We start from the raw sequence: 20,900 nt of genomic DNA, 5'->3' as shown, positions 1-20,900 counted from the left end.
GGCTCATAGAGAAAAGCCAGAATCCCCACACCTAATTTCAGAGATGCTGATTAACCTTTGAACGATGACCATTTAATTTTGGAGTATGTGATCTAGTGTGAATTAACTTGAACAGCATGCATACATTAAAATTATTGCATTCTTTAGGAGTATATATAAATATTATCATCCCTTAAGTAGCATCACAGTGCATTCCTTCCCATTAACTTCTAAATTGATAAAAATTGCGAGTCACCAATGTATTGTAATTTATATTACAGTATCATAATATTATTTAATTATTTGCATTATTGATAATCTTTTTTTAAATTCAAATTTTAAGATACAAAATTGATGGTTTCAAATCTACAGTAAATTATATAGAGAGAAAAATCAATCTTATTTTACAAACAACCTTGTAACAATAATTATATTAACCTACATTGTTCAGCTGTGTGGTCAAAAACCTAAGTTTTAGCAGACATAACAAAGATGTGACAGAAAGCTAAAATTTAGTTCAAATGGTTTTATCACCCTGCAATTATTTGTTGAAAGCTATGGTGATCATTATTTATGTAACAGTTAAATTTGATTAAAACATAGAATAAACTGCCACTGTTATAGATAACACACTTTTTGACAATGAGAGTGAAATTAATACCCACGACCTTATCTGAAAGAATTTGCGGGAATTTAATGCAGCCACTGTATGTCCCACATAATCTGTCAAGAGTTATTTATACAAGAGCATGCAGGTAGTGTTAGGCAACTATAACAGATCCATTTATTCACATCTGTATGCTATTCATTTAAAGTACAAATTCATTTTTGAGGAAAAAGATTTAAGTTCAAGAGTTTGGAACAGAAGATTAATCTGTCTAAATAAAAATTAACATTAATATAATACCAGTCCTGAGATTAGATAATAGATAATGTGATCTTCGACTGACTTGTTCTAACAATCAATATCTTAAATGAATATTTGTTATTATCTCAAATCCTAGAACATAAGCTTTCAAATATGACTGATACAATGTCTTTCAAAAGTATAAATTTGGTTGTGAAAAAAAGCTCTAATTGATATTACTAAGAAATTTGATTAATGATTATTATGAAAAATCGTCAAAATTGATATTTTTTTTTTATAATTCAAATATATCAAAAAAGCATACCACTAGTCTACTTCATAATATTTTTATGCCCCGCCATGAATATGGCTGGGGCATATAGAGTTTGTCATGTCTGTCTTCCGTCCTTCTTTCCTTCCGTCAAGCTTTGCATTTAGCTCAGTTCAAAGCTCAGTTTCAAAGATATTTTTCAAGATATTTTTTATAAAACTTCATATGTTGATAGGTATTGGTGAAAGCTTTTCAATTGTGTAAACATTTTTTGACTTTGACCTTTCCTTTGACCTTGATCTTTTCTTAAATTAGTGTTTAGCTCAGTTTTAAAGAAACAATTCAAGATAGTGTAATCAAACTTCACTTCATACGCTGATACATACTGATGTTAACACTTTTTCTACCTTGACCTTTCTTTTGACCTTGACTTCACCTTTCTGATAATAATGTTCAGCTTAATTTTAAATAAAGAATTTAAGATATTAAGATATTAAGATATATCAAACTTCATATGCTAATACATACTGATGAGAGCTATCAACTGCATCAACATTTTTCACCTTGACCTTGACCTCACTTTTCTTAAATCAGTGTTTACCTCAGTTTTAAATAAACCATTCAAGATATGTTTATCAAACCTAATATGCTGATCTTATTAGTGAGGGCTATTTAACTGCATGAAATCTTTTAACCTTGCACTTTCCTGTGACCTTGACCTCACTTTTCTATAATTTGCATTTTGCTTAGTCTTAAAAAACATTTAAGATATTTTTATGAAAGCTTATGCACTTATACATAATTTGGTGAAAATTTATCATCTATATCCAATTTTTTTAGATTTCAATTTGAAAGAAACTATAGAAGTTTCTTTAAAGAAAGAAGATGTTCGCTTCAAACTTCATACATTAATACAAATTTTCATGTTGCATTACTAATATACACTAGACGGGGCATTCATGTCCTATGGAAATACTTCTAGTTTTAAATTACTGAAATATAAACTAAAATGTTCATCTACACTTTTCCAAGGAACACACGCATCACTTCTAATAGCAACACGGGAATATAATAAAACTAAAGAATTGTCACCTGAAGAATTTTGTATCTTTATTCTATACATCAGTCATCGTCGCAAGCCACGGGTTTTGTGTCCATTCTATTTCCACAAACCCGTGGCTGCCTCCTACAAATTTCTCTCGTTCTCATGAATATTAATAACATACATTCAACCAATGGAATAACATCTGACACTTCAAGTCAGAACCAATGAAAATGATCAGTCTATCTTGTATTTGGATGTAACCATAACCACGAGCTGTACATCAACTTCGGTTCGAATTTCCTTTCTTAACGAGTAACGCTATTCAGCGTTCTCACACAACGTCTACATTCGAAATCCTGTATTTTAATGTAAAACCTTGTATTTTAGAATATACGTTACTCACCTCTGTTCTTCAGGATCTATCGTATATTTTTCACTAAATCTGCCACGCATAGCAAACATGATTTCATTATGGGCCCCGCCATTTAAGCGTACCAAAAATTGCTACAGAGTGATTTCATTGGTCAAGGTAAATCTGGCGTCACTTAATAAATATTCAATGATTCAGTCGCGAGAACGAGAGAATTTGGTAGGAGGCAGCCACGGGTTTGTGGAAATAGAATGGACACAAAGCCCGTGGCTTGCGACGATGTACATCAGTAAGACAGATTAAATCTCATATTTATACCAAGATTGATCAATGTAAAGCTCACATTCAGTAACTCTTATTTTGGGGGTATTGCAAGAAAGAATATATTTGCTTAAACAATCGGAAAATTTCAGGCGAAAGGAGCAGAAAAATACATTAAAATTGATTACGGAGTATCAAACGGGCATGAATGACACCATCTAAAAAAGTAGAAAGAAACATCATTTGTCTGTTTTTGAGCAGATTTTAAGGTGATTCAAGATACTCGTAATCTAATTTTAGTAACAGGAGTTATGTTAAACGTTGCAATAGCTGGTGCTTTATAGCAACATGGGAATATAATAAGACTACAGAGTTGTCACCTGCAGAATTTTGTTCTAAATAGCAAAAATCAAATTTTAAAAAAAATCAGACTCCAAACTCCACTCCAGACTCCACTCCGTGCCTCCAGTCCATGCATTACTGCTGATGAAATGAAATTGTTAGTTGGGTGACTGTCCTATCAAATACATAATGCAGCCAATCATCACTGTTTCCTAGTCTATTGGTATGTATAATCACGGAACGGGTGTCACTTTGTAAGAAATAATGGATGCGAGCCGTGATGTCACAGAGCATCTACTACATCAATTATGGATACTGCTGAAGTACTGAAATTAAAAACGCTCTCTCCAGCATAGCAACATCTCTATAGATTATTACTAATATATATTACCTTTAATGAAGCTGGTTTCCTTGTAAAAATGGTTTTATGAGGCAGGTCTTCCGTTTTATTGTGTAATTAGAGAAAATGTAAAACATTGGGATAAAAACAGATATCCATTACGGACCAATAGGAAACAGGATTTGACATGGACAAGGAAACAATATACAAGCAATAAAGATTTTGTCATTCAGTATTAATAAACCAAAGCTGTATGTGGAAAATTCTCTACAAGTTGGGTTCAAATGAATAAAATTACACTGAAAACGCCTATGAATGTTTTATAAAGCTTGGTTAGATAACGAGAATTAAACTTTGAATCATCTCATAATCAAATATGAAAGGTTAGGGGTTACTTGCACATTGTCTAATTGCAATATTTATATTTCAGAATAGGAAAAACGGAGTAAGTAAGCAGCTCTGAAAAACACTCTTCTGTCAAAGAACAGTTCTAAACCCCAGTATAAAATAGAAATTTGCTGTCCTTTACAGATCTGCGGAGTAAATGGATTTGGTAACTTTGTACAATGAGATCGGAACTGAGGATTCTTTGCTGGACGACATGATGAATGGAAAAATGAACTATAGGAGTCGCGAAGAGCAAAATTACGACGCTGCCTATCAGCGAATGCCCACTGTGATCTTCCTTGGAATTCTTATTTTAGTAGGAGTAATTGGAAATATAATCGTCCTAGTAGTGTACATTCGGAAATACCCCTCCACGACGTTCAAATTCTACATTCTGGCCTTGGCTGTAATTGACCTCTTAACATGCTGCATCAGCATGCCATTTGAAATCGCTGACAATGTGCTTCCTTTCTTGTTTTTCAATGAAACCTTATGTCAAGTGGGGCGTTTTCTAGGAAATGTGTTCAAAATTGCTTCGGCATTCGTGATTGTAGTCATGGCGATTGGAAGATACAAGAAGATATGTCACCCTTTCAGTAAAAGCACGACGATATCTCAGGCTAGACTAGCATGTGTAGCGTCTGTGGTTCTAGCAGTTGTGTTTTCATGGCCAACTATTCTAATCCAAGGCATAAGAGAACGCAATCTTAAATTCAATATTACAGGTTTTGATTGCACTATCAACTCGGACATGGCACATACGAATTATCCGTTCATATTTTCTACAGTGTTGTTCTCATTGTACGCTGTAGTGTTTTTAGCATTAGTGGTCCTGTATAGTTTAGTTATTTACTCCCTCAATAAGCATGCCAAAGAACAAGAACAATTTGCTTTCAATGATAACATTCGGAAATCCAATCCAAGAATTACAAAAATGATGATTGCAATAACAGTTGCTTTTATTTTGTGTTATATACCTAACTGTATCCTTGACGCCATCTCTACATTCAAACATGGGTACGTAGCGCCCCCTAGTCCCATCGTCCTGGCAACTTTTCCTTTGATAGCAAGGACATTCTTCATCAACAATGTCATCAACCCTTTCATCTACTTATTCGGAGACCCAAAATTTAGAAATATTATAAAACAGACAATACGATGGCTGTTTTACACAATCTGTAGACCAGGAAAAAAGAAATTGAAAGATTTTACAGTGGCCGAGACAATGCATCTAACAGACGTGAAACACGTATCACATTCCTGATTCAAAAATAGGGAAATAAATCTCTTCAATAAGTTACACAATCATCACATTTAAAATAAAACCGGATGTCAGGCAAACATGTGCTGAATTTTACTCATCAGATTACTTAGAGCTTTAACGTTCCACGGAGCTCCTTTTCTGAATTATGTCACTTGTAACAAATATTTCCTGTATACAGATTTGATCTCATTGAATATGGTTTCAAATTTAAAAAGTCATTAGAACTGAATCACAGGATGTAAAAAATATAATCAATGTAAAGAAATTTCCACAATATTTCGATTTTTTTTTTTTTTTTTTTTTTTTTTTTTTTTTTTTTTTTATAAATGAAGGTTTAAAATGGCAATAATATTTATTTAATGACGCCATCAAAAGAAGCGTCATATTTGACCAGAAACTGAGCATGTCTTTAAATTAAAATATTTTCTTGAATGGGACATTCATTTCACCTAAATTTACCTATAATAAAAGTTAATTGAATCTCTATTATCCATTATTATAAAAAAAAAAATAAATAAAAATTCCGAAGAATCATAGGTGCTCTTACTCAAGGACGCTGTTGCTTACTTAAAAGCAGGGACCTATATACATACATAATATACAGGTCTCTGGTAAAAGCGAGAGAAAGCAATGAAAACAAAATTAGTAATACCTTTATTATATATTTGAAATCCAATATTAGTTAGCTATATTTTTAGCTATATTTTTATCAAAGTTACGGTGTTCTGTAATGACGATGTCCTACAGTAAGACAGAGATCGATTCAATCAGTTATTTCATTTTAAGAGTTGACATTTTATATCTAGGGTTAGAAAAGTGACTCGTATCCCAGTGTTAGATATTGTATTGTGATATTTTTTATTATACATGTACATTTTATTACTTTTTCAGATTGAAAAAAAAATGTACTAAATGTGATTTTTTTTGACAACTTTTGTCTCGTAAAGTGTTTATACAATGTTTTTGTCTATGTGTGATGTAATAAAAGTATTTGTTAAAATGAATTTATGGTTCAAATTCAAGGGCAGCAAAATATTAATATCACATTCTTCTCTCTTGTCATACATAACGACCAGTCTGCAAATAGGAGGACAGTTTTTCAATAATCGTTAATGTAAATTGCAGAAGACTGAAATTTCACATCAAGTTAACATTGGCATTTATTGAGATGACTATAATTAAGGACTGATTTAGAAGAGAATTTTAAAAAAAGGAATACCTAAGCCCACAATTATTCTAGCATCATATATCACTGATCACAAACGGAAGTAATATCGATTATCGTGTATACAATGGAACCTGTCCATCAGTGGTTGCACATGGCGCCAATTTGAAGATGAAAATTTATTTCATTAAACTTCACTCAATTTGCTCTACTTCACTACTGGTTTAAGGGATTTACGTTACGTAATGATTCAATCCAAAGGAAAGCTATTTGTTTAGATGAGGAAAGTGGTTCGGACATAAATTGTAACATATGTTAGGACGTAAGTTCAAAAGGTTTGATGCTATACCATTAATGACACTTAATGCCATCCGACTTGTTATTCGGTTTTCAACAAATTCCTGTCGCTCAATTTCATAGCAGGTAATTTATTTAAATCTGCTGAGAAATAAATAAGTACAAAGCTACTTAAAATAATGGATCACGGACCAGTAGTACTATAAAATATATAGAGGCAATGACAAAGGTACCTTTTAACAAGCACTGTAAACTCTATATTCCAAAACAGACTCATATTCAAGCATATGTATAATATTAAGCAATTGCAAATATCTTAAATGTTTTCATTGGCCAAACACATTGGGTGTACACATATAATCATCGGTTTCCGGAAATCTGAGTGAAAGTGAATATACAAGTACATTTGTATACCATTAAACCGGACGCTACAATATCTAAAGCCATCAACATGGATTCTCGACACTTCTTGGCATCAAGTTGATATGACCGCAGATAATTAGAGAGGTAACAAGGGAACCATAAAAGTTTGATGTAGATGGATATCATCAGAACGATACAAAAATACACAAGCTGCTACACAAAAACAAAAGGGAAAATAAGATGGATTGCTACGTTGTAAATAACTCCAGAAACACAAGGCCAGCAAACGTGCATAAATAACAACAAAGTTAATGAAACATGCATAAAGTCGCAGTATTTTTTAATCTGGTGTACACATATTATGTTCTTAATTACAACAGAGTGCTCACCATGAACCAATATATTGACCTTGGGATTGGCCTTATTATCATAATACGTTATGATGATATAATGTGTATGGATATGTATGTTTTATCCTACTCTATTTTTTAAAGAATTCGATATACACAGATTACGTGCCATTTCACGCTTAGTTCATACGGTGGTCAAAGTCTTTCTCAATTTATACTTCGTCGTAGATATTGTTAGGATACATTCCAGGTACATGCACTTTCCGTAATTTTCTGGTTGTTTACTCGTATGGCGTACCTACGTGTTCAAATACAAAATGAAATTGAGTGGACGTCTCACCAAATTGGCTGGTAAAAGATTTTTAAGGTTGATTAATTAGAAAGGGTCACTGAGGATCGAATGGTTAAAAAACAGCCGACTTTTCTAGGACTAGGTCAAATTTGGACAGAAACCCATTTAAATGATAAAGCATATAGCACTTAAAAAACGACTTTTATATGTTTCTCAGCAAAATACAACAGAAAGTATACCAAATTCTCCAAAGTGTTATTTATATCAACATTTCACTGACAATTTCTGCTTGCAATCATATTTAACAAAACCTATTGACAAAAAATATAACAAAATTTAGGTTATCAAATATACAATGAATATGGAAACATGCCGACACAATAACATAACCAAGATTAATAGATTATGTATATGTTATAATATCCATGATATAGAAGACGAATTTCATTTTAATTTGAAATGCTCTTTGTATAACGGCCCAAGAGAGAAATTTTTGAAAAAAGTACTATTATACTAAGCCTAGTGTTTTTAAAATAAATTCAATTGCTAAGCACTATTAATGTTAAAGATCTTTTCAATTTAGGCAAATTTTTGAATGCTTCCACATTGATAAGAAAAAACAACATTGATGTATAACACAGTTTTCATGCAGGTATTTCACTTTCCCTGTATGATTTTTTTTTCTTAATAACATGTTCTCATTACTCTAATCAGCCAGATGGTTCAAGGGAATAAACTTGAAACTCGAAGAAAAAAAACTTGGTTAAACAAAACTAATTTAATAAACCTAAATACCGGCGTGGAATTTTGTTTTGAATTGCTACTTGTTCAAAAGAGAAAAAAAATCTGATTTCCTGTTTATGATCACAAAATTCAAAATAATTGTTACTAAGTCTACTCACTGAAGACGTCGTAAATGACTTTCATTCTTTAAATTATCTTTTTAATTCAATGATCTGTCAAAGAATAGTGGTATACATATAAAAATTGTACATACAATGAGTAATCTAATCTTTTAGGTCTTGATAAAAACTGAGTTTAACAAAAATTTTGCATTTAAATGTTAGACACAATAAGAATAAGATCATTTAATTCCATTAGACAGGTTATAATGCCTTTCAAGGAAGTTTTTATATTTTGTAGCTTTCCTTATCAGGACTAAACAGACAACAATAAGGAAGAAAATGTAACAAAATGTTCTTCAAAACAATATACCACAGTCATCTCTTTTCATGTGTAAATAAATGATTTTGAAATAAAAAAAAATTGATTAAATTAAATTGTTTCAAATAATACAGAATTATTTTGAGAAAGTGACTTGACCCAAAAAAGCAACTGATAACATATTTTTGTCAGAAAACGCCAGGTACAAAGTTTGTTTCAGGAATTTTTACCTTGTGTTTGTAAATTTTTGTTAACTTCAGCACAAGTGTACCTTACCTTCCTCCCCTTCATGGGGAGTATCATCCTCACAACCTCAGGGGTCCTGAGGCAACCGATGGACCCCTGACAAAGATCATTCGATATTTTACGGGCTAACTGCAGCGCCGTCTTTCGGGAAAGGAGATGGGTGAACAAGGCGTGCAGAATGCCTATAGCTTAGATATGTAAAAATTATATTCAATTTGTGAATTTAGTATTTAGAGTAAAATTATCTTTATTGAAATTTATGAAATTATGAAAAACAAAACTTTTTTGAGGAAAATTTTCTCGACAAAAATCATTCTGTTATTAAAAAATACAATGTGGTATTCGTACGGTTTGAACCCTAGCAATAAAAATCCTGAGTATCATTTTCCTTTGACACTAATGCGCTAACTACTAAGCTACACAGCTCCTGATGAATCATGTTTGTAATACGACCCTTGACGTATTCTGAGAAATCAAGTATTTCTCAGAAGATGCGAATGTTGTGTCATATAAGTGTATCTTTAAGGTATAGTGGGTCTTTGCTTTTGTTTTTGTTAAGCAAAAACTGTATATTTTTAAGGAAACTTTGAGGATAAACTTTAAAAACAAGCTAATTCAGAGAATTTGTGTCCCCCGCTCAGGGAAAAAAGAAGAACATGCGCAGTTCGGGGGGGGGGGGGGGTCGGAACCCCCCCCCCCTTTGATTTGTAGAATTATTAAATGTATACATGTATATTGAAGCAAATGAAAAATGCCAATATGGATATAAAAGATTTGATTGCTTATTCTTTAATATGTGTATAGAAGATTCATTTTGTATAGAATATTTATCACACTGTAATTAATGATTTTATGAGTTTGTACAAGCCAGACGTCATAACTTTTTCATTTCACATGCTGAATACTATCATTTATATAGTAAATCAAAAAAAAAAAAAAAAAAAAAAAAAAAAAGGATCGACCGGGATTTGAACCCGGGTCCACTCACACGCTAAGCGAGCGTCATACCCCTAGACCACGGAGTCACTTGATTATACAGCAAATTTAATGCAAACATTAGGTCACATATGATGTTTATATTCACGTTCGATATTGTCAAAATTTTACACGATACATGTCTAATTTAGCCTTTACCAAATAGTTCTAATAGACGTAATTAAAATATAAAGTCCGCCCACAACCTGTATTTTACGTAATAACTCTCCACATGCCCATGTGCTAAAAATATTTCCAAGCGACTTTTAATACAATAAATAAAAAAAAAAGAAACGGGGCGGGACACTTTGAGAAGGGCGAAAGAAGCCATAGGGAGTTATGTTATAAAATTTCATTGCAAAAGCTCAAAAGCTTCTTGAGATATCGACCGGAAGTGTTATACACAGACGGAATGTATAAATTTACGACCTTGAAATTTGACCTTTTGACCTCAAAATCAATAGGGGTCTTCCTTAGGTCACAGAGAGTGGTTTTGTAAAATTTCATTGCAAAAGCTCAAAGGATTCTCGAGATATCTCGCGGATACGAAAGTGTTAAAACAGAGAGAATTTATTAATTTACTACCTTGACCTTTGACCATTTGACCTCAAAATCAATAGAGTTCTTTTTTGGGCCATAGGGAGTTGCTATGCAAAATTTCATTGCGAAAGCTCAAAGGGTTCTCGAGATATCGCGCGGAAACGAAAGTGTTACAGACAGAAATACAGACGGACGGACGGACAGAAGGACGGAAGGACAGACAGACCCAAATTAATATCCCCCACTTTCAGTGAAAGCGGGGGACAAAAATGGAGCGAAGACCCACTTATATCGAAAAATTGTGTTATAGTATGAGAAAATGAATCTTTTTGCCCTCTTAAGTGTGTGTATGCTATTTCACAGGCAAATAATTTCAATCTTCGTGAGATCTTTGCAAATTTTGGAGATTTTACATAAAGTATACTTTAATGTTAGATAAAATATCAATGAAAATTTTGTTATATTTAAGAATTAATATTTCACATTCATGTTTGTCGCACTATAGTCACTTTGCTCGCCTTGTTCGCCCATCTTCTTTGCAAATGTTTATCACTTTAAGGATCCGATCCTCAGCCAGGAATGTTATTAATAACTCTTTTTGTTATTTAATTTAAAAAGTCTCCAAAAGAAACTTGAAATTGATTTTTTTTTTCGACAGAATTAGAAGTGATCTGTGATGTCTTGCAAAGAAAGCTTTTTCGCACTTTTTATTATATAACAGCTGTTTGTGTGTTGTTTAACGTCTCTCTCGAGAATTTAGACCTTTACTCGGCACTCAGAGTACATTGAGCAGTGAGGGTTCTTTATCGCGCCAACGTCTACCGCGACACGGGGCCTCGGATTTTAAGGTCTCATCCGAAGGACCAGCAAATTTCACCTTAAAGTGCCGAGCGCTTGGCGAAGGAACAGTTGCTACCTTTTTTTATCGACTTAGGTTAGTCGCGGCTGTGATTCGAACACACGACCTTCCGATCACGGAGCGAGCGCTCTACGGGCTAAGCTACCGTGACGGCCCCGAAAAATTCTCCAAAGGGACGTTAAACATCAAACAAACAAACTTGAATTTGTGTTGTCAACTGATTCCTTTCTGTTAACATATCTATCTAGTCATGAAAGCGTCAATTTGATTGGTGCTTCTTAATGTTTTGTTTCTTTGTATGTTGTTTAACGTCCCTCTCGACGCCACCACTTGCCGGTGGAGAGCTGCAAATTTTGTCCTATACTCGGCACTTACGGCCATTGAGCAGTGAGGGATCTTTTTCGTGCCAGCACCTACTGCGAGACGGGACCTCGGTTTATACGGTCTCATCCGAAGGACCGGTCTCCACGTCCCACAGTGGGATTCGAACCCGCGACGTAAGGATCAACTCCTTACTTCGCGACTCTAGAGCAGACGCTCTAACCACTGCGCCACGCGGGCGACCGGTGCTTCTTAATGAGAGAAGCAAGCCCGACACAGGGATGAACTTTTTCAGGGGTCCAAAGGCAAGGTGTTGACTCAGGACATCTTACGTTGTGGGGATGGGTGTGTGTGTGTTTATTAAAATATTCTACCTTAGAGAAATCATAAGAATATCATTTTTTTTTTTTATAAATTGCTGACATAAATGTCACTGGATTTCTATCTAAAAGCGTAGCCAAATATAATGTCTATCACTGGCACACAGTATTTATACCAGTAAAAGACTTCTAAATAGTTACTTTAGTAATTAACTGGAGAATAAGTAAACGTTTCTGTATTTAAGTGAAATAGATTCGGGTCAAATTATTTATCAAGTCTGCGTCAAACTTCACTTTACTAAAAATGTGTTTAAATACAATACAACTAATATATTATAGTTGACTGTTCTATTAAAAGAATATCATTGAAACTATTTAATTTAAGGATAATTTACAGTGAAAACTGAGAATTTTTGACACACATTTTCATTCTTATATACTTTCTGAAGAAATACATCAATTTCTGCATGATTTCGAAACACGGAAAGAGTCCTTTAAGCAAATTGCATGTTACCCGATGTACATGTCCTTGAACATTAAATTTGTCGCCATACATAAAACTCCCCTTGATGTCATTAAAAAACACTAAAGCCGACTCTCTGTCAAGGATTTATTTCCATATAAAGTTAAGTTTTTGCCTTTTGACCTTTAAATTCCTTTTTACAGCTCAGTTTCATGCGAAAATAACCTTTATTTCGTCACAGTACATCTGCTGATCTTGATTCAAAGTACTTTTTTGGCAACTTTTAACAAGAGGCCAAAACACTCAGTGTGGCCTTCTTGGTTCTGATGATCTTAATATGATTCGTAAAAGATTTTCCCCTTACTACTCCCATGGAAATATTGACCCTTCTTATGAGCCCATCCTAGTCCGAAATGGTTATGACTTGATATCGATTCCACACAATATCGGAATGAAATAGCAATATGACTAACTTGGACTTGATGTTCTGGAGAAAATTTTCCTGCATACTTACTTAAATAAAATTTGATTCCCCCTTTCAACCTCATCCTAACAATAAAGACAATACCTTTGAGAAATAAAAAAATCCATACAACTAAGGATTATTTGAATATTAATATGTAGCGCTGGTTTTTAGAAAGATTTGAATTATTTCTGTATATTATTTTCTATATTAACCCCTATTGAATCCCTACACGACTACCTAGGTCCGTGAGCTTCAAACTAACTAGAATATGCACAAGGATGCTTGCATCCAAGTGGCTTGCTGTTTATTCACATGTGTAACTTTGTTCCCCCTGAGTGCAATTACCCTACACCCCTTAAAATTTCACATTCCATATCCAACAAGGAAACTTTCATATTAGTTTTTCTTTTCTGGCCCCTTGGTTATAGAGAAGATAATTTTATAAGAGGCCCATGGTCCACAACGCTCACCTAAGAAAATTTAGTCATATATATATATATTACAATAAGATGTCTTTCTGCTGTAAATCCTTGGATGTAGAATCAATCAAGAAAATACATGTATAAGATCACAGAATAAATTGTGTGAATCCTTTTGAATAACAAAAAGCTTTGACTGAAATGGCAAAATTATCAAAAATATAGATATCAGAAATGAAAAAAAAAAACAAACCCAAATTAAATTGTTTGCGATTAATTCATGAGGGAATAGGATTTTTAGCCATAAAGTGCATGTTGTCAATCACATAACATTCACGATCATTATAATAATGGTCTTTGTTTCTCTCAACTAAACTTTCATTCAGTATTTCTTCCTCTCGTCATATGAAAGCATTGAATAAAACCGAAGTGTTATTATAACTTTAATAAACAGGAAATTTGAAAATATCTACAGGTATAAATATAAACAGTGTTTGTTGACTTTTAGAAGAGTTACATGTACATGTGCCTGTTTATATTAAAAATAAAAGTGATATATATTTTGTCTCAAGAACTAAAGGGAAAACTGAGAAATTGACAGTTGAGAGTTACAGAATGATTATATAACTGAAAGGCTGGTCATTAAGGAAGAAAGGTAAGATCTTTGACTTACTGTAAAGAGAGGAAATATAAAAATTGGTTACTTTTTGTTTTCTAAAAATGTGTAAAATTAGAAAATACTATTAGAAATCCTAAACCCAAACACAAGTACGAGTAAGTTCTGAATTCACATATTTTATTTATCATTTCCTTGCTTAAAGTATATACTTCAATGGCACTAAACTGTCGACCTAAGTCGATAAAAATAGGTAGCTACTGTTCCTTCGCCAAGCGTTCGGAATTCTGAAGTGGGAAGTTGCGGGTCCTTCGAATGAGACCTTAAAAACTGAGGCCTCATTTCGTGGCAGGCATTTGCACGAAAAAGATCCCTCACTGCTCAATGGCCCCAAGTGCCGTGTAAGGGTCTAAGTTTGAAACCCTTCCTACATCGATCGGTATAAAGCGACGTCTCTATATGAGTAAAAATTTTCGAATAGGACGTAAAACAACATACACTCAATAAATCAATCAATGAAACTAAGCAACGGTATGTCCCTCATTAAATTTTTTTCAGGGGTGAATAAGAGATGGGCATCCCCAATGTTATAAAAAGGATGGCAGTGTCATGGTTTTGCCATGGGAAACCCGAAATATCTGTCCGGTCGAAACAAAACATAAGAGGTGTACAATGGCACTAATCATAAAAGGCAGAGATCTAAGCCACATTACTATGCATATCTGTACGGCCCCTATATACGCTATATAAGTTGTCTTTGAAACACTAGAAACCATCCCTGGCAGGTCCCAAAATTTAAAAATAAAGCCTCAACCTGTGGTTCAATTCCTGAATAGTTTGGATTTATTTTTATTGTTGTAGTTTTACTTCCCTTGCAAGATAATTTCACTCATATGAGACGTCACCAGATACTTGCGAAGGACTTCAGATTTACACCTTTTGGTAGGGGGGGGGGGGTTGATTTTTTTTTTCAGATGCAGTGGGTCTGATGACCGCCTGAAGGCCCCTAGTAGGTCTAAAGCAAAGCCCTGGTAGGACCAAGGAGGAAAAGTCCCCGGAAGCTACTGAATTAGGTCATGACTTTTGAAGTAAATTTAACCTTATTAGTCTTTATACATGTAGGTATATATGAATCCCCTCCCTTACAAATACACACACACATTTTAGTTTCAATATCAAATTAATCAAAATTCTTCAACAGAACTTATTTGCTTGTCGAGCTTGGATTTCAGCCACCACCACCCCTCTTTTTAATATCGCGAGTGATGACGTCATGTCCTATTTTATTATTTAATAAATTTGCAAAAAAAAAAAAAAAAGGAAATATAAGCAAATTTAAGAAAGAAAAAAACCAGAAGCAACCCCCCCCCCCCAAAAAAAAAACAAAACAAAACTGATTTCAGAGTCAAAATAACGAAGACAAAAAGAAAGAAAAAAGGCCATACATTATTTTCGTCATCTTTAAATTTCATTAATTTATATATGCAGAAAATAAATTAAATCATAATGAGTATTATCTTACTCAGACTTTTAATATTTCTTTTCATCTTAAATAAAAAAAGTCAAACTACATGTATCTTTGATTCTCTTTATTACATTATTTTTTTTTCAAAGATGTTCATATGAAGTCAAAAAGACGATAGAGACACCAGTCTTACATATATATATAATGAATACCCGTTTAATAGAATAAAATGTTATAAGAGTGTACAAGCAAAACACACTGCAAAGGACGTGAGCGTTTTCCGCAGCGATATCATTTTAGTATTGCAAATGGTGGGAACACTTGCCTTTGTGTTTGATGAAACAGACATTGTAAACAAACTAATCTACACGGATACGATGAACTCCCATGTGAACTCTTATTTCATAGTAATATACTGTCACAAAATTATTGATTTCTATTTAAATAATGAAACTTTCGTGAAAACTCTGTGTTCTTATCATGTTTTATTTTCACGATTATAACATTTCATGTTAATATGTCATTAATACTGAGGCTATAAACAGGTAAACACTATAGCTTAAACAAAAAGCGGGCGAACAAGTCTAAATAAATGTTAAATCATTCTAAATAGGAAAAATCGGTGATGTTGGCACAGAGTCTGACCAAAATAATTAATTCTGAACTGAAAATAATGTAAATTAAAAATAAAGAAAAGAATATCTGTGTACAATTACTTTAGTTATCATTGCTTCCTTTTTTGATTTCAAATGATATTCTCAGTATTGATATCTTCAATCAATCTTATAAGGAAATGTAAGTAAAGGAACTTCCTTGAAAATAATGAAAGAATACAGTACTTCAAAAGGTCTGAAAGACTTATATATAGCACAATCACAATACCACATTATTTTTATTCGGGTATTTTGCAGAAATGCGTACAATTTCACCTCAAACAAAATCATTGCAGGTCCTATCCATTTTTGGTAATAGTTTGTTTGTTTAAAGTCCCTTCGAGAATTTTTCACTCATACTGAGGTGCCACCACTTGCCGATGGATAGTGCCAAATTTAGACCTGTAGTCGGCACTTACCGCATTTGAGCAGTGAGGGATCTTTTTTCGAGCCGGTACCTATTGCAACACGGGACCTTGGTTTATATGGTCTCATCCGAAGAACCGGTCTCCAAGTTCCGCGGTGGGATTTGAAACCGCGACGCAAGGACATTCTCCTTAATCCGTAACGCTTTGGTGATAGTATAAAAACGTATTATAGCGATCATAACTTGTAATAATGCCACACAAACTATTTTTCTCTCTCGATTTTTCTTATTTCATGCTCCTTTTTCAATGATATAAATAAACATGCATATACATTTTTTTTTCAATTGCAGAATTATCTGGACAAGATAAATTGTACCTATTCTTAGTTAATCTTTTTCCTTTAATGACAGAATTCGCAATGGGATGTCAACCCCTGTTAATGAAAATTTACTTTTAACAGAAGGAATAAAATTAAAATCCCGGATGATCACAGTAGCAATGGAATTGATTAATCTCGCTATTGAACATTCTGTCAAGTTTCTCAAGATTTGATATCTGAGTAATATATATTGCAATTATATTTATTATAGTTACAACATCTTTTAAATGTAAAATATTCAATCCTCTGAATATGTTGTTCTTTATTTCTTATGAAAACAGTTCGCCAATCTATTAACTCTAAACTAGTTGAAACATTTTTAAAGCCATTTGTATGAAAAATATCTAAAGAGGTGGGCTTTTCCATTTACTTGTCAATGATATAACATTTCACAACTTAACATCCATTTTTATCCGAAAAATTTATACAGATATAAAAAAAAAATAAAATTCCTTTTTTTCTTAAATCCTGGGAAAAAATGTTCTTCCAAACCCTATCTTTACCGCTCACAAACAATTAAAATCACATCATTTTTCAAAAGTCAGAAATGTCAACACGTATGACTTTTCTACACCTTATACAACGATATACTCACGATAAATTAAAAACCAGACTTTTTGATATAGACAACTACTTCTTCAATAAAAATGGAACTCGGAAATTTTAATATATATTGTGATATCGATTGATCTTCTACAAAATTACTTTGTTAAAAATCATCCTGATTCTACAAACAAGTACTCTGAGGTTGATATTAAAAGATGCTGGAGTTCCTCATTGATAATATCTATGTAGTCTTTGGAGACCATGTCTTCCAACAATCTGTTGGAATTCAAATGGGAACTTCAGTTTTTTCGTCGTCAACTTTCCTTATTTATGTAGTTACATTCCACTACCATTTGCATGTGGTGTTTATGTCCTCCAAGAGCATGCCCTGACTACTGAAAAAGTAAGGTGATGTAACAGGGATTTCAACAACCTCGTTTATAGTCAGCATTTTGAAATTCTATTTACTAAATATTACTAAATACAACCTTTCATTGGGATCGTATTTGACTGAATTTTTCAAACCAATTGTTAGGCTTTTGTTTTTATACTAGTCTTAGGATTAATCCGTCTACCTGATCAAAATATAAGGCTCACAGTCGACAGGGATGCTTACTCTTTAAAGGCATTTGATTCTACCTCTGGAATTTATAGGGGTCTGCGTTTTATGCCCTGTTCGCAGATTTGTATTGCTCGTAGGTTTTTTGAGATCGATCACTGTTCATTATTTCCACCTATTTCATTTGTTAATGAAGGGATAAACGGTTGCAACCATTACAGAAAAAAAATACATAAACCTCGTAACAAGTTATTTTTTTGTAGTGGTTGCATCTGTTAAGGTTCATAAACCCTCTGCTCATTCATACAAAATTTTACTTTAACGCTTATGATTTTCCAAAGGAATGTATTTAATAAGTAAAATGCAAACAATTATGGCGTAGCTTGTGGAACAAAATTATACAAGAGAGAAATTTTAACATCAAAATTTATAAAGGAGAAATAGACATTTATGTCATTAAAAGTTATCTCTCTTATCTGAGTACCAATGAACCTTAATTCCCGAATCAACAAAGAAAGCATTTCATTATTTAAATGAATTTCTATATATCGTTTATAATATCATCGAAATTTTCGACGAAATTCAATAAAATAAATATTTTACAGAGTAACGAATATATAACTTTTCATTTTTCTATTAATATACCAGTGTGGCAATTGAAAAGAAAACTGTAATTTATTGAATATGGAGGATAACATTTTTTTTTTTTGGGGGGGGAGGGGGGTTCAAACAGTGTATTATTGCAATGTTATAATAGCCATTTAATTTTGCATCGGTTACAGTGTATTAGTATTGTTTATTTACGAGTTTATTTGAATATCAATGCTCATGAACAAAGGATTTATTCCTAAAAAGTATTGAGTTCATACTTTTCATGAAACAACTTACTCGTATTTAACTTATTTTCAAATATAATTAAATTGGTTATACTGTAGAAGTACTTTTTCCGCGTGGTATTAATTTATACTATGTGCACGGTCACAAGTTTTCCGATGAAATTTTGTCCCAGCGTAACTTAAGTACAATAAAAGCATACAGTGCCAATCTAAGAAGTCCACTTAATCCGCGTAAAATAAATTGTTATTTCGCCGAATTATGACCTCGTGGAAAAAAGTACGCTTACAGTAGTACTTCCTTAAAATTGTCAATTATAAAAAGGAAATGAAAAATACCTTTTGGTTAAATACAACGTAGAGGGGTTATCAAAAAGTTCGTGGACTAGCGCCATAAAATTAAAACCGCTTTAGGTATACTTCAATGAATTTTAACACATTTAGTTAGCATCATCTTTTCTATCGATAGAGTAAACCACAAATCATTAGTTTTAATTTTTTAATAAATTGTTAATGATTTTGTACGCAAGAGGCGGTGCAACCTCGAACACAACATTTTTTCTACCTTGTGTAACTGAGAAAAACTTGGAGTGTCCAAACAATTAAAGGCTTGAAAATGACGTCAAAGAGGGGAAAGGGTTTCTTTTTCCATCATTCTATAAAGTTTCGCCGCTGGAGAAACTGGTATAGCCTTAGGAAATATTTAAACGGACAACATTGTACAGAGAAATAAAATCCATCCAGAGTACTTGTTTTGAACGCCGAAAAAGATTCAGAGATATGCACAGTTAATGTCGATATTTAGTCGGGGTGTCAAAAGTCAGTCACGTCAAAAAGTGACGTTGATCATGTGTGGTAGATATTGACTCCGACAAGCAAAATATGCTGGCATAATCAAGTAAGGATCTCTTCATATGTATAAATCAATTTACAACATTATATGCATTTAATGCAGCTGTTCATGACATTGTAAAGCCATTTAAACAAGTCGGGTTTATAAGTCCTTACTTAACTCCAGGGAATCTCGTCAAGATAATGTATGACGTAGAGGAAGCGGACATTGAGAAACAAAGACGTCGTCAGTCGTAATGAAACTAAACGGCGACAGCGCAGGTTGATCATATAATGTCATTTTTAATTCATAATAATTTGGCAAATTATCAACGTATCGGGCTAAAATTTTCAACATTCCTTAAACTGTTGTTGTTTTATGTTCCTCATAAATTTTGTAAGCACAGCCTTCATTGTATTAATACTATCGCATCAATCCACGAACTTTTTGATCACCCCTCGTATTTTTGAATTAAAAAAAAAGTTTTACTAATCGAGCTAAACTTTTAATGAAAGACTGAAAGTTTTGAAGTTACTGATAAAAAAGAAATTCTGAAGATTAAACCCCATCTTCATTAGATCTGATGCATATTTCTTTAATATTTTTTTTCTTTACATTGATTTATAATTGAAGATAAGGAATCCTAAAAGGTTGCTTTTCATCGAAATATATATATATATATATATATATATATATATATATATATATATATATATATATATATATTTAAGTTCAGCAAAAATCATTAGATGACACATCGTCAATCAACTCACCAATCACTCGTCTTATATTTTCCCTGGCTTCTGTCATTCATATAAAATTACTTGAGAAATCACTGTGATTTGATACATATGTGTAACAAGTCCGTTTCTCATTTACATGTAAGATTCAGCGACAGAAAATTGTTTATTTATTAGCTTCTTCTTCTGAACAATAAATTTCTACTCTTATCCCATACTTATGCCATTTTGTATAAGTCGTCATTTCGCCATCTTCTATATCTTCCAGAAAATAACCATTTCATAACCTGATATTGTTATGAATCAATGCACCAGGTGTGAGCTGGACCAATATGAACCTTAGAGAAAACTTCCTTTCAAATCACAAGAGCACCACAGTGTGCAGGAAAGATACAAGTAAAACAATTCTGTAATTGTATAACTAACACGTGCGCCTTTGTTTTTCTTTACTTCTATCTCATAATTGTACTAAGACTGGTTATTTTATTCTGGTCTATATATGATAAGAAAACTGCATATTAAGTTTTTTTTTCCAAATATAACATGTACTTTGATTTAGATAA

The 20,900-nt window shown here is 32.9% G+C and overlaps 2 protein-coding genes across 2 annotated transcripts in view; one reads left to right on the top strand and one right to left on the bottom strand.

Moving 5' to 3' along the window:
- LOC133200203 (p53 and DNA damage-regulated protein 1-like) overlaps positions 1 to 20,900 on the bottom strand; it is an 83,705-nt gene that overhangs the window by 42,691 nt on the left and 20,114 nt on the right. The gene's annotated exons all lie outside the window — the stretch shown is intronic.
- Positions 3,977 to 5,113, top strand: LOC133200200 (C3a anaphylatoxin chemotactic receptor-like). Its single transcript, XM_061336004.1, has one exon. The coding sequence runs from the start codon at positions 4,000 to 4,002 to the stop codon at positions 5,104 to 5,106; it is 1,107 nt and encodes a 368-aa protein (XP_061191988.1). The 5' UTR covers positions 3,977 to 3,999; the 3' UTR covers positions 5,107 to 5,113.

The sequence above is a fragment of the Saccostrea echinata genome, unplaced genomic scaffold (assembly GCF_033153115.1).
Source record: "Saccostrea echinata isolate AGI-Se365-2 ecotype Australia unplaced genomic scaffold, CSIRO_AGI_Sech_v1 ptg000037l, whole genome shotgun sequence".
In the NCBI taxonomy this organism is placed as follows: Eukaryota; Metazoa; Mollusca; class Bivalvia; order Ostreida; family Ostreidae; genus Saccostrea; species Saccostrea echinata.
Note: the sequence above shows the minus strand (reverse complement) of the source record. Positions and strands in the feature narration are given on the sequence as shown.